Source organism: Melospiza georgiana, chromosome 1, assembly GCF_028018845.1.
Source record: "Melospiza georgiana isolate bMelGeo1 chromosome 1, bMelGeo1.pri, whole genome shotgun sequence".
NCBI classification, from domain to species: Eukaryota; Metazoa; Chordata; class Aves; order Passeriformes; family Passerellidae; genus Melospiza; species Melospiza georgiana.
In genome coordinates this window covers 125,852,817-125,867,913 of record NC_080430.1, presented here as the reverse complement: position 1 = coordinate 125,867,913, position 15,097 = coordinate 125,852,817, and the positions used below count along the sequence as shown (strand labels likewise).

The 15,097-nt window shown below is 37.6% G+C and overlaps 1 protein-coding gene across 1 annotated transcript in view; it reads left to right on the top strand.

Moving 5' to 3' along the window:
* TPD52 (tumor protein D52) overlaps positions 1 to 15,097 on the top strand; it is a 125,362-nt gene that overhangs the window by 49,611 nt on the left and 60,654 nt on the right. Inside the window, exon 6 of the mRNA XM_058025974.1 lies at positions 11,006 to 11,187. Within this exon, the coding sequence (XP_057881957.1) occupies positions 11,006 to 11,187 (182 nt within the window). The remainder of the gene's footprint in view (positions 1 to 11,005; positions 11,188 to 15,097) is intronic.

Genomic DNA, 15,097 nt, shown 5'->3' with positions numbered 1-15,097 from the left:
GATTGACTGCATGTGAGATACCTGGAAGAAGGTGCCTGTAACCATAAGTGACAGTTAAATAGGAATTGAAATCTTTCTAGTGGTTAGTGTTATCAACAGGACATTTACATCCCCTGCTGCTGTGGGAGAGCTCTGTTATTCTCTTATTATGACTATTGAAACAGCATCCTGTCCCCCAGGAGCCTGGGAAAAAAAAGAAAAAGTGCCTGGAAGAGCAAGGTAGTGATAAATGGAGAAAGGCAGATACTGGGCTCAAAACACCATGGGCTGTTCTCAGGACTGTGTGTGCTGATCTGGTTAGATTTTCTTTTTGACATAATCCATTGCAGTGGGTTCACCCACTTTCTGTGATTTAGATGCTAATGTTCTATTTGTTTGCTATAAAGTTACCCTTGAAAGAAATATATGGATAAATAGTTCATGTTTTAAATTCTATATGGAAGTTATTTAATTTCAAGAAAAACAAGCTGCTTTATTGTGACCAAATTCCGTGCTATTTTGTGTTGTGAAATAAAATCTTAGCTCAGCGTTGTTCAGTAAATGATCCACCTGGCTAGTCAACAGCATATTTTCAAAGCTGCATTTGAAATTCTTTATGAAAGTCTTGTTTTCCATTTCTTTGCTGTGTATCCAGTCAAAATGTGAAGATAAATGGAAAACCTTCCTTTTACTACAAACACAAAGAAGCTGGTATTGAGTCAACCAGTGCAGCAGATTGTACATTTATAAGACTTGTTGGGTAAGCCCTGGTGGTTTGGGTAGCATTATAGTGTGTTAACAATATGACTTTCTGGTTTTAAATGGGCAGCTGATTGATGAAAAAGTTTCAAAAAAGGATCTAGAAGTAGCAGATGATTAATTTTTGTGGTGCAGCTGGGCTGACCTTCCCCTCCCCAGATGTCCTTTAATGTTTTATGCTATTCCTCCTAAGCACATGCTCACTTACATAAAGTCACGGGGAAAAAAAAAAGTATTTTTTTAAATTTTAGTCATGTGTGTGTCACTGTTTATAATACTAAAACACTTACACTCAAACACAATAGTGTAAACCTTTGTCTTTTCTGATAATGGGCAGGGATAGCCATAATTGACTAAAAAAATCACCTTAATTTGCATTTACTCTGGTAGCACAATATTTGTTGTAGGACATATGAGATGAATCTGTTAATTGAAAAAATTGACATTTGTTTTGTGAACAGTACTGCTACACTTGAGTTAGTAGCATGTAGTAAGGCACTGGTAAGTTAAACACGTTTACAAAGTATTCTGAATAATTATGCTCTTCCATGAGTTGAAGGACAATTTGTACACTGCATCTCAATGATAAGGTTAAGAAGCACCCATCTTCAAATAGAGAACAAGCTGCAAATAGCTTCAGCAATGGAGATTTCTAGACAGCAAAGAAGTTTTGATACTAAAAGTACAGTTCAGGAAAACCTGTTGAGCATTAGGCACAGCACCCAAATCCTGTTCCTGTGATTTTTTTTTTCTTTTGAGATCTACATGATTCTTCTTGAAAAGTGTAATTGTGAGAGACAAAGGTAGTTTTCACCATGGTATTTTACTGATTTAGTACTCCATGTATTTGGTTCTCTTTTAAAAATGTGCTTAGTTCACAGTTATGACATTGTTCATTATTATGAGGGCAAAATATATACAAATATATACATGCTATATACAAATATATACATTCAAGCATATAATGTGTTCTATGCACAGCTGAGATATTTTTAATTAGAAGTTGTTCTGTATGCAAAAATTAAACTAGATTTGGAATATGCTGTATTCATCAGTCAGCATTGCAGTGAGTACCAAAGTATGGAACTTGATGGAAGGTTGTTAATGAAGATAAATTTATATCCAGTAGTGTATGATGAAACTTTTTTTGTTTTTAAAATTGAAGTGTAATCCTTTACTAATCTACAATCAAAATATGATTTTAAGCACTTTTAAAAATGTATGATTTCACTATGGGAAGTTGGCGTAACATTTGTGTCTGTAGCCAGGCAAAATCTTCCAGTGGTCTTTGCCAAGTATGACAACCCTTATAACTTCCTATAACTGTGTTTGCTTCCCTTTGGACAATGCTGCTAAATATGAATAATCCTGTTCTTGGTAAAACTGAAGTTTAGTACTCTCCATATTTTTTCTTTTTAGGATAAGAAAGGTTGGTAAACAGGAGCTGTAACTTGGACAAAATGAAGATACCCTTCAATGAAAATAATTTATTCCTGCATTACATGAATTTCAAAATAACCCTGTAGGTATTTTTCTGCAGCAGCCTCTTTCTTAATTAGTTACAGTTCTTCCCAGGTGGAAGTCAGTGAAGCAGTGCAGTTCTTACATTTTTTCTTTAGGAGTTATGTGCCAGAAGGTTTTATGGCTTGCATGGTGTTTGTATTGTTGAAAGTACAACATGTAACTGAATCTTAGACTATTGATTTTTTGGAGACGATCACTGGGGCCATCTAGGCTGACTTAGACTGGCATAAGGCACTGAATTTCAGCCAGAGACTTTTGCATTTACCCTAGCAAGCGTGTCTTTCTGGCAAATTTGTGGATTTAAAAACTGATAAATACCCTTTGCTCTTGTGAGACCCCACCTGGAGTACTCCATCCAGGGATGGGGTCCCCAGTGTGTGAAAGATGGAGAAGTCCAGAGGAGGCCGCAAAAATGACAGCAGGGCTGGAGCTGCTGTGAAGAAGACAGGCTGAGAGAGTTGGGGCTGTCAGCCTGGAGAAGAGAAGGCTCTGGGAAGACCTTTCTGTGTACTTTTAACATAAAGTAAAAAGTCTCTCTCAGTCATTATTAGTAGGGCCTGTGGTGATGGGGGCAATGGTTTTAAACTGGAAGAGGGTGGATCTAAGTTGGACAAAAGGAAGAATGGTGGGGATGGTGAGGCCCTGGAACAGGAAGCTGTGGATGCCCCATCCCTGGAAGCGTTCAAGGCCAGGCTGGATGGGGCTCTGGGCAGCCAGGTCCAGTGGCAGGTGTCCCTGCCCATGGCAGGGGGCATTAGGACTGGGTGACCTTTACAGTCCCTTCCAGCCCAAACCATTCTGTGAAAAAAATACCAGTTGTAATATGTGTGTTTAAGAAAGTGACATCCATCCAAGTTTCTATTCCAATGTTTTCAGCCTTTTGAGGGCAGTTGGATATCCAGTTAATGTAACTATCTAAATGGGATTTCCTAGAGGCTTTTTGTTAGTGTTATTGTAGTTTCTTTAGGTCTAAATTGATAACTAAGTAGGATATTCTTCATACTGCAGTGCTTATAGCTTAGCTGATTTCAAATGGAGTGGCAAGAGCAGCTCTAAGTTCACTGGTTTGCAACTGAGAATTAAAATACTGTCAGAATGTTCTGTCCAAGCTGCAGAGAAGGCTTATGGAGTAGATCATGCTGAGATGTTCCACAGGGGAGAGGATGCTCTCCTCCAGAGAGTTCAGTTCAGTATGCTCACAGGTATGCTGAGACTTCCAGCATATGTATACAGCAGGCACTACAAGCTTTTACCTTCAAGTTAGCAGTGAGAGTGGAGTTTTGTGCTTCTTAAAGTCTAATCCTGAAGTATTAATAAAAACAAGGACTCAGGACTTTCATGAGGGAGTTTTTACAAAATCCTGTTAGGCTTTGACAATAAAATCTAAAATCCACCACAAAATGTTAATATCCGGAGGGAAGTTGGGGTGATGTTTTGCCAAAACACTTAGTTACTGCTCCTCATCAGGGGATGGTTAAATGCCTCATTTCAGCTTCTTCCAACCTTTTTGGCTGATGACTTTTGTTTGGTTTGCATTTTAAAATAAAACCATATTTCTTCACTGTGCTGAGGAGAGTGTATGGATGTTCCTCTTTTGATTAAAACAGCAGAAGTTTGCTTTGCTTTCTGGTCATTCCTTAGGGGTACTTGCAGTTTTAAAATTATGGTAAGAAATAACTCTGGACAATTAAAACCTGAAGTAAAGTTTTTGAAAGTTAATAAGAATTTAATAAAGAGTGAATATATAGCAGTCAATTGACCTCATTCTCTTATAGGCAAAACAGAGCTGTTTCCCTTGCTTTTTCCAAGCATAAAATCTGAAAGATTTTTCCCTCCAAATGCTACAGTTTTAGAGGAGAACCTGGAGCTTACTGTGTTCTTCCTGAATATCACTTTCGTAGTACCACATTGTATTAACAAGTGGTTCTGTTTTCTTCTCCCCTCTCCTACTTTTTTCAAAACCTTACTTTAAAAACTTGAGTACAAATACTATCTGTGTTTATTCAAAAACTATGGAATTAGGAGTTTTTTACCATTGGTGGTGCAATTCAAATCATTACTCAGACTGAGAAAAAATGAAGGAATATGGTATCTGCTGGAACTCTTAGTTACGCTGTTATTTCTTCTACTGGCCTGTAGATATTAAATAATTAATATTATACTATAATCCTTATAAATAAAATAATTCCCTTATAGAATTCAGAATGTGCTAGCTGGTGTGGAAGTGCTGTCTTCATGGAAATTTGGCCTTGTAACCACTGTTGCATAGGAAGTGGTTCATATGAAGCTTTTTATAAATATCTTGCATATTTATCTATATGTATCTGTATATCTTTTAAATATCTAGCAGGGAAGATTCCAGTTTTCTCCTTGACTGCTTTCAAAGCTCTTCTTCATGACTTTGCAGTTATTAATCTTAGATTTTTCCCTAAATTACTGCTTTGAATCACAAATCCTTGTTTAATGTTTTCTGTTTGGGCTATTTCCCTTCAGTAGTTTTATTAAATAACACCAATCTTGCTTTTGTTTAAGCTTTGTTCAGTATTTAGTCTTCAAAGCCTTTTGTTAACAAGAAGTTTAAATCAGTTCTTCACTTTAATCTTTTTGTACAGAATAAAGTGGAAAAGTCTCTTGTTTAAAGGAAACTGAAGAGGTCTTCCCTGTCTTTGTGGTTGCCCACTTTGGGTTGTAAATTGAATCTGTGGGGAAACAGCATAAACTTCAGTTTTTTGATTTTTTTTTTAATGGAACAAAATCTCAGGCCACTCATTGGGGAGGAAAGAGAGCTGTATTCTTGGGAGGATAAATGTAAAACAGAGAGTGGACTTTAAAGAATAGACTCTGTTCATACTGTCTTTGGTTATAATGGTGCCTGTGCTGTATGTGGGATGATGTGCTGTTATTTATGAGCACTAGTAGGTGCATTTTATGGCTTTTATATTTGATTATGTGTATGCTAGGTGAATTCTGTGTCCCTGTTTATTCTTATACAGCTCTGCCTAATCCGATCTTCCTATTTTCTACTCTGTTTGTAGTTTCACCTGTCTGTTTTATCCATAAACATTTGGACTTTTTAAATAATGGTATTTTTAAATTTTCCTTAGTACATATTGCAGAATTAAACATTGGGCTTCAAGAAAATTCTAAAATAGCCTTATACATTTTTAAAGCACTGGCATCATGCTGGTGTTTATTTTATGTGTTGTCAGTGTATATGAGTGGCATATATTAATGAGCAATTTGCAGATTCTCTTCCTTAATACTGCTCAAGGTGAATGTCATTGGCAAATAAGAGAATAACAAGTAATTTGATACTTTTTCCAGTGGTTGTCAAATACTAGAATAGAGATGGAGAAGAGATGGTTCCTGTCTTTACATGACTGTTTACATTCAAGTCCAAAAGATGCTCCTGAGTTATATTTCATTTTAGACTTCTGACTTCATAGAATCATAGGATGACCTGAGTTGCAAGGAACCTTAAGGATCCTCTAGTTCCAACCCTCCTTCCATGGGCAGGGACACCTTCCACTAGACCAGGTTTCTCAGAGCCCCATCCAACCTGGCCTTAAGCACTTCCAGGGATGGGACATCCACAGCTTCTCTGTTCTTCTGTATACTACAGAATAAAGGCAAGTCATGTAATGTATATTGCAAGTACAAGTATTTATCAGATTTTGTTCCTCCTTACTGTTTATTGTTATATCTGTTGATAATAAACAAGTAGGTGAAGCCCTGCAGAACTATAGTTTGTGTTGTTTGAAAAAATAATGGTAGGCACAAATCTTCTCCAAAGGAGTAAGTTGTATAGTACTGTAGTTAGTGATGTGTACTGAGGTGGTTACTGATGGTGTTTTCTGCATCTCAGAATGTATCTAAGCTGTGGTTTAAAAAATTTGAAGGAAAGGGAAAAAAAACCCCAATTATGTGTCACCTTGTCTGTTGGGTAGAACTACAGGTGGTAGAGACCCAAGGTGGGCAGTGCAGGATGTTTTGCTCAGTGCAGAATTACTTTAGAAGAAGAGACAAAATGTCTGTGACTACTCGAGGTGTGGAGGTTTAGTGAGAATGCTGTCTTGGTAGATAATGGCTGTACAGTAAAATGAGCCTGAGTATTCAAAGCTTAGTTGGACTTTAAGAAATGTAGCTTAGGCACATACCAGAGGTTGGCTGTATTTTTTGAGTAAGTAAGTAATAAATGTTAGTGTCAGTTTTTGCACTTTAAAATATTTTTCCCTAAACTTTTTTCCTACTAATATGGGAAGCAGAGTTTTTTTCTTTGGGAAAGCTCTAAGAATCACTGATTACTGCTAGGCATAAAGTTGTGAACATGTTCAAAGTTGAAGGTAGAAAAGCTACATGAACTTGTTTGGTCAAGGGGAGACTGAGAGCTGCTCATCCCTTAGATGAGTTAAAGGGATGATGCCTAAAGTTTGGGTGGTTGTAGTCTGAGAGGAGAACAAGATACATGTAGCTTCTCAAGAAGGACTCATCAGCATTAAAACAAATAATTTAATGTATAAAATGAAGGCAGCACCTAGAGCAAACACTTTGAGATGTAATTGCTTGTTTACTCATATGTTGAAATTTCAGTCACTGTAGTCATCAGTCCTCTTGGTGCTCCTCCGGAGTGTCCAGTGCTGTTTCTTGTGAAAATCTCAGTGTCAGGGAAACTGTGTTGGTGAAAACAAAGCTTGATGGTTATTCTTTGATAAATTCAGGAGAGTTCTCAATTTGGCAATGCTTCTTGAGCTGCTTCTGGATGGAAGGCCATTAACTGTTGGGTGTCAGATTTTGTGGTGTAGTGTCTGAGTTGGTCCTGCTGTCTTTAAGGTGATATTCTTCTGCGTGATAGAGTTCTGACTTAAATACAGCTTGTTGCTTTCAAGTAAAAGGTAGTAAAAGAGAGACATTTGGTAAATAAACTGCATGAATCTCTATGACCTGTTACCCTAGTAATGCCTTCAACACTTAACAAAATCCTGGGATTTAGGTTTATATCTAAGCAACAGTGCACACTTCCAATAGTTATAAGGTATGGAAAATTAAGGTTTGCTGGGCTAGTAGATAGTAGAATTTTTAAGGTTGCTTGTTGAAATAAGTGCATTATCAATATATACTTGTTCAGTGGGTAGCTTAATATGTTGGGTTTTTTTAAAATATTCTTTATAGCAGCTTCCAGTCTGCTATAATCTTTCCTAAGTAAAATAGTGCATGTTGAAAGTGATCTCAGGAGGATATCTGTTCAGGCCCCTTGTTCCAAGCAGGATAAACTTAGTTGAGGTTGCTCAAGGCCTTTTCCAGCCCCATTTTGGATATCTAAGCTAATGGGGCCCTTAGCTATTGAGGATTCACACAAACTTATTACTGCAAGTTGGCTTTTCCATTTTGTTGTTTTGTGTGATTAAGTTTAAACAGAGAGGTCTGTCTAGCTATGGATGACAGTGCTGAGGAAAACCAATTTGATAGTTACAGAGGATTGTGTTCTTTGCATGCACTAGATGTTAATATGTTATTTACCCCTTAATTGTAGCAATCAGATCACCAATCTCCCATCCCTCCTCATCCATATCTCTCACATTCCAGTGTGCATTCTGCTTGCCTTTGCAAGCAGACCTAAAGCACGTAGCCTGGGTTTTCAGATGTTTTGCTCAGTGGGTGGGATAGGGCCACCCTGCTTGTGCAGTCGTAGGCTTTGCTCCACAAACAGTATGCTGCATTCCTCCATTGCAGTTACTTCTTTTGTTTGGATCCTGCTGGGGTTTAAGTCTATGACTTTTCCCACTCTGTGGTTAATATGCATCATCTTGGAGAGTTCTGTTCCTGAAAGAGCTGCTGCTTCTTCATTGAACTGTGCACTGTGCTGAAAGTGGTTGGTATCCAAATAGGTACAAAAAACACTTTAAAATCCAGAAATTAGAAGGAAAATGAAATAGATTCGGCATTTAAGAAGGAAGAGGGTAAAAAAAAATGCCTTTATACTTCAGGTACTTGAAAAAAATATACCATTTGTGCTTCTGAATTTTGTTATAATCTTCAGTTTTTTGTGACTTCACATGTTATCTGTATATCATCTATCAGATGATATATAGATATATCTGTATGACCAGCACTCCTTGAGAAGCAGAAAAGCAGAATGTTTAATAAAGTGTGTTGCCCTGTTACTTTACAGTCATACTGTTTCTCTGTAATGCTACTGTGGAGAATCCAGTTAAGGAGATTTAGAAGTTGTAGAGCAAAGCACTCAGAATGTCATTAAATCTCTTTAAATGCTTGAGATAAATTACTCTTTAATGAGATCTGCTGTAAGTTATGCAGAAAATGGGAGAAAATACTGCATTTTATCTCACTGTATTTCTAGAATGTCTACAAAAGAGTCCTTGGTGACAGTAACTAATGGCATCTCTTGAGGATTATTTTATACATAAATCAGCTGTTTGTGCTCTTGAGAAGTTCCTCTCCAGGGTGCAGAATAGAGAAGGCTGCAGACTTGTAGGCCTGTGATAGAATTCTAACAGATTCCCAGTGGCTTCTTGGAAAATTGTCAACAGTGAAGAATGGCAAAAAATTTCTTTGTACATTATCATCTGTATTTTACTTTAATCTGTTTCTAGTAAGAAATGAGCAGATCTGTCACTGTGTAAAGATAGCATTTGTTAGTTGTGTACAGGCACAACAAACTTTCACAGGCAAGTTTGCACAAGGGAGAATTTTTCATTGTATTTTTTCTTGCTGGAGAAAAAAAGAAGAGAGATGTTATTAAGTAGAATAGAACATTTTCAGGTGATGAAAACAGGAAATCCATAAGATAATAGTGTACTCATCTTCATGAAGTGCTGTGAGATTTTTTTATTAGTGTAGAGAGCCGTGCTGAGCGTGCCATCGTATGAAGGCAGCATGGATGAGGTGAATGCCATTTAGTGAGTTCAGTTGCCCATCTACTGTGAGCTGTATTGATTGCTTAGCAAAAAATCTCAGTGTGTTCAGATGTCATTGCTAATGATATCTATGTAAATAATACAAGAAAACCTCCTTCAGACCAAACCTAGAAGTTCTCTTGATCCTCTCTGCAAGTTCAGGCTTTGTTCAAATGATCTACATGCAAGAAAAGGTAGTTCATTTGGTGGTGTGGATCATCTAATTTAAATATGTCCTCTTACTGTTTCCAGCATTTTGCATCTTTTTCTTGGTACACTTACAAATGCATCCTGTGAAATTAATTTTCATCTATTTGAATTTAGAATGCATAGTGAAATCCAAGCAATGCTGTCTTTGGAACCCTATATGATAGTGGCTTTCCTGTGTAAGAATCCTGCTGCTCTGTGCTTTACCATGGCCAGATGCTTTCTTTTTGTGGTGTGTGTGCACGTATGCACATGTTGCACATTTTTCAGCCCTTGTCCTTGGGATGCTGCATTTAACAATTCCTGTTTCTGAAGCAGCAAATGTACCAGGTGTCAGATCTCCAGCTTGTAATTCCCGAGGCTTTGTCCCGTCAGAACAATCTGTGCTGTTTATGTCTTCCAGCAGAGCTGGAATTCAAAACTGTGTCTTGTTTTGACTTCTCTAAGAATAAAAGTTTCCAAAAGTACAAGTGGAAAATGATGGTATTATTCTGTGTTCATATAAAATGTAGATGGAATTTTAGCAACCACTTGAAGCAGTCAGTGGGAAAGTGTGTTGTTGAAGCCAGCAGAGCTCTGAACCATTAATTACTTAATTATTCAGTTTAGTTCTTCCGCTGGTTCCAAAACAGTTTGAAATCTTGCACAAAATAATTATTATCCAGTAATTGTTTAAAATGTGGGGAAAATTAATAGGTTCTAATTTTTAAAATCTATTTAGCTATCTATACAATTATTTCCTTAGATTCACTTTTGGGTATGGGTTGCTCCCAAAATGCTTCTCCCTTTTGATTTGTTCCTAGCAAGTAGGCTTTTCTTACTAATTGCATTTCAAAGGTGACAATGTTAAAAAGTGGTCATACTCAGGATAGCAGAGATGGCATGTGGGAGATTGAGTCTCACTTTAATATAACTGGATATTTTCACCCAGCATATGATGGTAAGTTTTCTCAGGTTACAAAACAGAGATCTTTCATTCCATGAAGCATAGCAGGAAGGTTTGTGTTCTTGCATTTTCCCAAAGCTCTATGAGAAAAGACTAGTATTTTGTTTATTTAGTTACTTTGATTTTGTAGAGTGAAAAATGAGAAAAGTGATAGTTCAATTTTTTTTTTTATGTTAGATCCGTCCTGTGCATGCTTTTTACTTTTGCTGCCTTTGCAAAATGGTTTTGCTCTTTAAAATAAAGACTTAAGTATTATTCATTATTAAATACTTGCATGAATAGCTGCAAGGTGCTAATTCAGGTTTGGTTTTCATTGAGGAGATAACGAAGAGATAAGCAGTGATCTTTTTGGGAATATCTCCTATATTTGGAATGCATTTTTAAATTAACTTACCTAACCAGTAGTAGAACTGGCAGATGTTTTCAGGAGATGCACACTGTTATGCTTTTCTTTGAATTAATGAAAACTTTACCTTTAATGTGTTAAATATTTGGAGTTGGGGAAAGGTACCAGATGCTTCCTTAGAAGTCTTGCTAAAAATGTGATGAGCACGTGAAATCTTTACTTGCTATTCAGTGAATGAAGCCTTTTTGTATGTTGAAAGTTTAATTTAAATCCTCCTTCAGACAGGATGTTTTGTGAAATGTTTTTTTCTTTTTTATTATTCATCTGTAGGTTCCGTCAGAGAAATCAGAATCCTTTGCATCCATGTTGAGACGCTCTCCTTTAGTTCAGATGGGGCCTGCCAAAGACAAAATTGCCATTGGTCAAATATTCCATGTTGTAGAAGATGATCTTTACATAGATTTTGGTGGCAAGTTTCACTGTGTGTGCAAAAGACCAGAAGTTGATGGAAAGTAAGTAATAAACTTTACGGTAGGTGAGTGACATCTGTGTGTGTCATCCTGAAATGCTCAGCTGAAGGGACTGGAACATCTTCTGCACTGACCTTGGATAGTTTGTAGGAATTCTGGGGTTTAAACTATGGAAGTTAAGGTATTGTGCAGAATGAAAATCCAGTCATAAACAGATCTGCATAGCTCATCATTGTCTGGAATTCAGATTGCTTTACACATTTGCATTATTGCTATCTATATTATTCCAACTTATGATGAGCAAAGGAAGTTACTGAGTGTTTAGTCACTGAAAAAAGGGAAATAGTTGTCAAGCACTGTTTATTAAAATACTTGGGAATTTTGTGGATGCTGAACTTCAATCCCATGTTAAGTAGTCTCCTTAGGCAGTAGCTATCTCTGCTAAGCATAGATGCATGAGGATATACTGGGGAGTTTACATGTTATTTGTGATAACACTTTTCATAGCAGATGATCTGTGCTAATGTTGGCAAATATTCCATATTGTAGCAGGTGATTTTATATCGATTTTGATGTCAAGTTTCACTCTGTCCTGAAGTAGAGCAACTGTGGTGGAACTTGAACAGTTGAACTGGGGAATACTAATTTTAGCGAACTAAAATATAAGAAAGCAATGAATTCTAGTGAAAATAACATTTATGAGCTTTCTAAACTGTCTTTGGCACCTTATAGTTATGTATTATTCAAAGATCCCTTGAATATTTCATTTGTCTCCAGGTTGCTTTAATACTTATTTTTAATACATAGGCAAAACACCATCTTTTTGAATTCATAGGATCAAAATATTTTAGTCCATCTCTTTTCTCTCTGTTTCCCCTAAGAGAGGAGGAGCATCTTTGTTAGTCTGCAACGTCACTGTTTTTAAAACATTAAATATGATTCCTGTGGTAATCAGTTCTGCAGTGGTTGATTTAACACAAGGAGATTTAACAGAAATAATCACACATTTGTGTGCAAGTCTGCAATAGTATTCTATCAAAGCATTTTTATACTCAGCTTCTTCTTTTCACAGGTCTGTGAATCCTTTATGCCCATCTCATTTGGCAGCAGACAAAGATTTTCTTAGTCTGTTGCTGCTACTGTGGTGATACAGCCCTTGTTGCTGTTTGCATCTCTTGCTAATTTCAAATTGAGATTGGCTTTGCCTTTCCCTCTCCCATTCCTGCATGCCTGAACAGTGTTTCTATATGTCTCAATCTCTGACCATTCCTTTGGGTTTGTGGTCGAGTTCAGACCAAAACTCTCTGTTCAGCTGCACCAGTCTTCTGCCATTGGGAAAGACCCTGGTGAAGCATTGAGGAGTTTGTCCTTATAGATCTTGGATGTCTTCTGGGCACTTTTTCATGTCAGGACAGCTTCTGTACCCTGAATAACCCAAAGTCTGCTGTCCTGAAGCCTAGATCTGTCTTCCGCCACTTTCCTTACTCACTTTCCTTCGGCATGGAAGCTCTCACTGGTGGTCTCTGCAGCTGAGACAGACGTCAGCTATCACGTTCCCAAGCAGTTCTTATCTGCCTGTGTGTAACATGTCCAACAGAAAACTTGTCCTGCTTGGGTTGTCTGGCACTCTGGTGAGAAAGTGTTAGCGAGGCACTCACTCTGATTACTTGCTCCTCTCCGTGTTCCTGTTTGAGCACACATCAGGACATTTGAAGTGCCCTGTGACAATCAAGTCCTGCAATCCTGAGGTGGCTTCTGCTTGTTTGAATGAAGCTTCATCCACTCCCTCTTCCTGATCACACTGCCCACAGCAGACACCCACCATGAGTCTCTGTTGGTCTTCTCTCCAGTTTTGGCCCACGGCTCTGAACTGCCTCCTTGCATGATTCATAGCAAGGCCTCATGCTCTTGTGTCCCTTTAGGCTTCCCCTGCAGCCTCTTTGCCTTGAGCCATGTTTGCTTGTGCAGTTCTTCCCATGTTTGAGGAGAGGACAGCTTTGTGTTTACCTTGAAATCCCTGACTGCAATTCACTCACCTGGTGAGTGCTGAACCCACCACTTGCTGTTTCCTTGTGTGGCGTTGTGTCCACATTTCTCTTCACAGAGAAAAGCAAGGCACAACTTCCCAAGGATATTTTCTGGGAATCGCAGCAAGGAACCTCAGAGAAAGAAAAAACAATTCTTATTTCGTTTGCTGCACCTGTGTTGTGCCAAAGTATAATGCAATATGGGGATTGCTTACCCAAAGAGATAGTGTTTGTTCTCTTGGCCTGTCAGGGCCAAGCTTGTGTCCAGACTGTTGGTCAGGAGACAGTCACAAGGTTCTCTTCAGTTGAGTTGGGTGCTTGTGCAGATTCAGTTTAGATGTAGTGTAATATAGTATAGAATAATATAGTATAATAAAGCAATTAATTAGCCCTCTGATATCCATGGAGTCAGTTGCATAATTTCTCCCTTCATCGGGGTTGCCCTGCTTTTACTATGTGGCATTACTATATTGTCATGGTGATCTGGAATACTGAGATGGCAAGACAAACTGGGGGAAAGGAATGAAAAATGTCTTCCCTAAAAAGCTTACAGGCAAACAAGCATCTGTCCACTCCTTCCTTGCTCTCATCTTACCCTCAATAACCTGTACCTTTCCTTGTGGTGCACGTTGCAGAGGTACAGGGGAAGATGAGGCCAGGAGAGCTCGTGTGGGAGCAGGTGCTTTAGAGTCAGCTGTCCACTGAATGCTGGCAGCATAAGCCTGGGGCTGAGAAGATCTTAGCCAGTTATATTTTTGGCTGCCTTTTATAACGATAAAAACAATCCCTATAAAACTTGTTTATACTTCCTTCTCTCTGCTTTTGAATGGGAATGGAGAGATGGAATTTAATAGCCTGGGTATTATTAATGAAATTAAATTTGGTACTAAAGGCAGTAGTTCCCAAAATAATGAAGACAGTATTTGCAACATTGAGGATATGGCAGTGTATATAGTGGTGTTGCTACTCTATATTTAAATAACTTAAAGCATTTATTTGAGATGTAGGTGACTGTTTCAAATCCCTATTCTCCTCAGCTCAGACCAGAAACCTGATTTTTTCTCAGACTATTTAAGTGTTTAAATGTTATTTAGAAGACCTAATCCTCTAAATAAAAATAATTAAATAAGAAAGCATATAATTTAAATAATTCTTGCCAACTTTTTCCAATTCATTGCGTTTCTGGAATTGGAATTTCTAAAATTTACCTGAATTTGCAAAAAAATTGCAGTAGCAAGCAATCTTTTGCAATTTATGTGAAGAGGTGTCTCTTGAAGACATGTGCTTTTGGTATTTCCTTGATATTTCCTTGATCATTTAGCTTTTTTCTCACCAGAACTCAACTATTTCCATGACATTATAATAGAGTTTTCTTTTTCTAATATGATGTCCTGTGCTCTTTGAAAATGCTAGTTTGCTTTAAAAGAAACAAAAGGTTCTTGAGTGTAAAACTTGTTTTCTTGAGCTGCTCAGTCCTGTTCCTAACAGTTGTGATTTCTTGGAATGTCCAGGTGAAAGACCCTGTAGTGCTACCACCATGTGGTCATAAGGAAGGATTTCACCCTAAAGACTGTCTTGGGTAAAAAAGCAACTGGAAAATAAAGGTGTCCCTCACTTGGAAAATTTTAAGTAGCTAAATAATTTTTTTCCCCACAGTTCTAAAAAAGTTCTCAACTTTAAAAAAAACCTAAAACACCAAAACCAAAACCCCAAACAAAATCCCACAAACTTTAAGGAAAAGAACCCTTGGAACAGTAATGCAAATTTAAATTGAATAAACATTTGAAGAACCTTCTAGCTCTTTTTGTTTGGATTTCACTGATTGCTTTCCTTTTTTGGGGCATCTGTTTCATTTTCATTGAATTGCAGAAAATACCTTTTGTTATCAGCATTGATGGTATTGAGATTGGAAGAATGCATTGGTT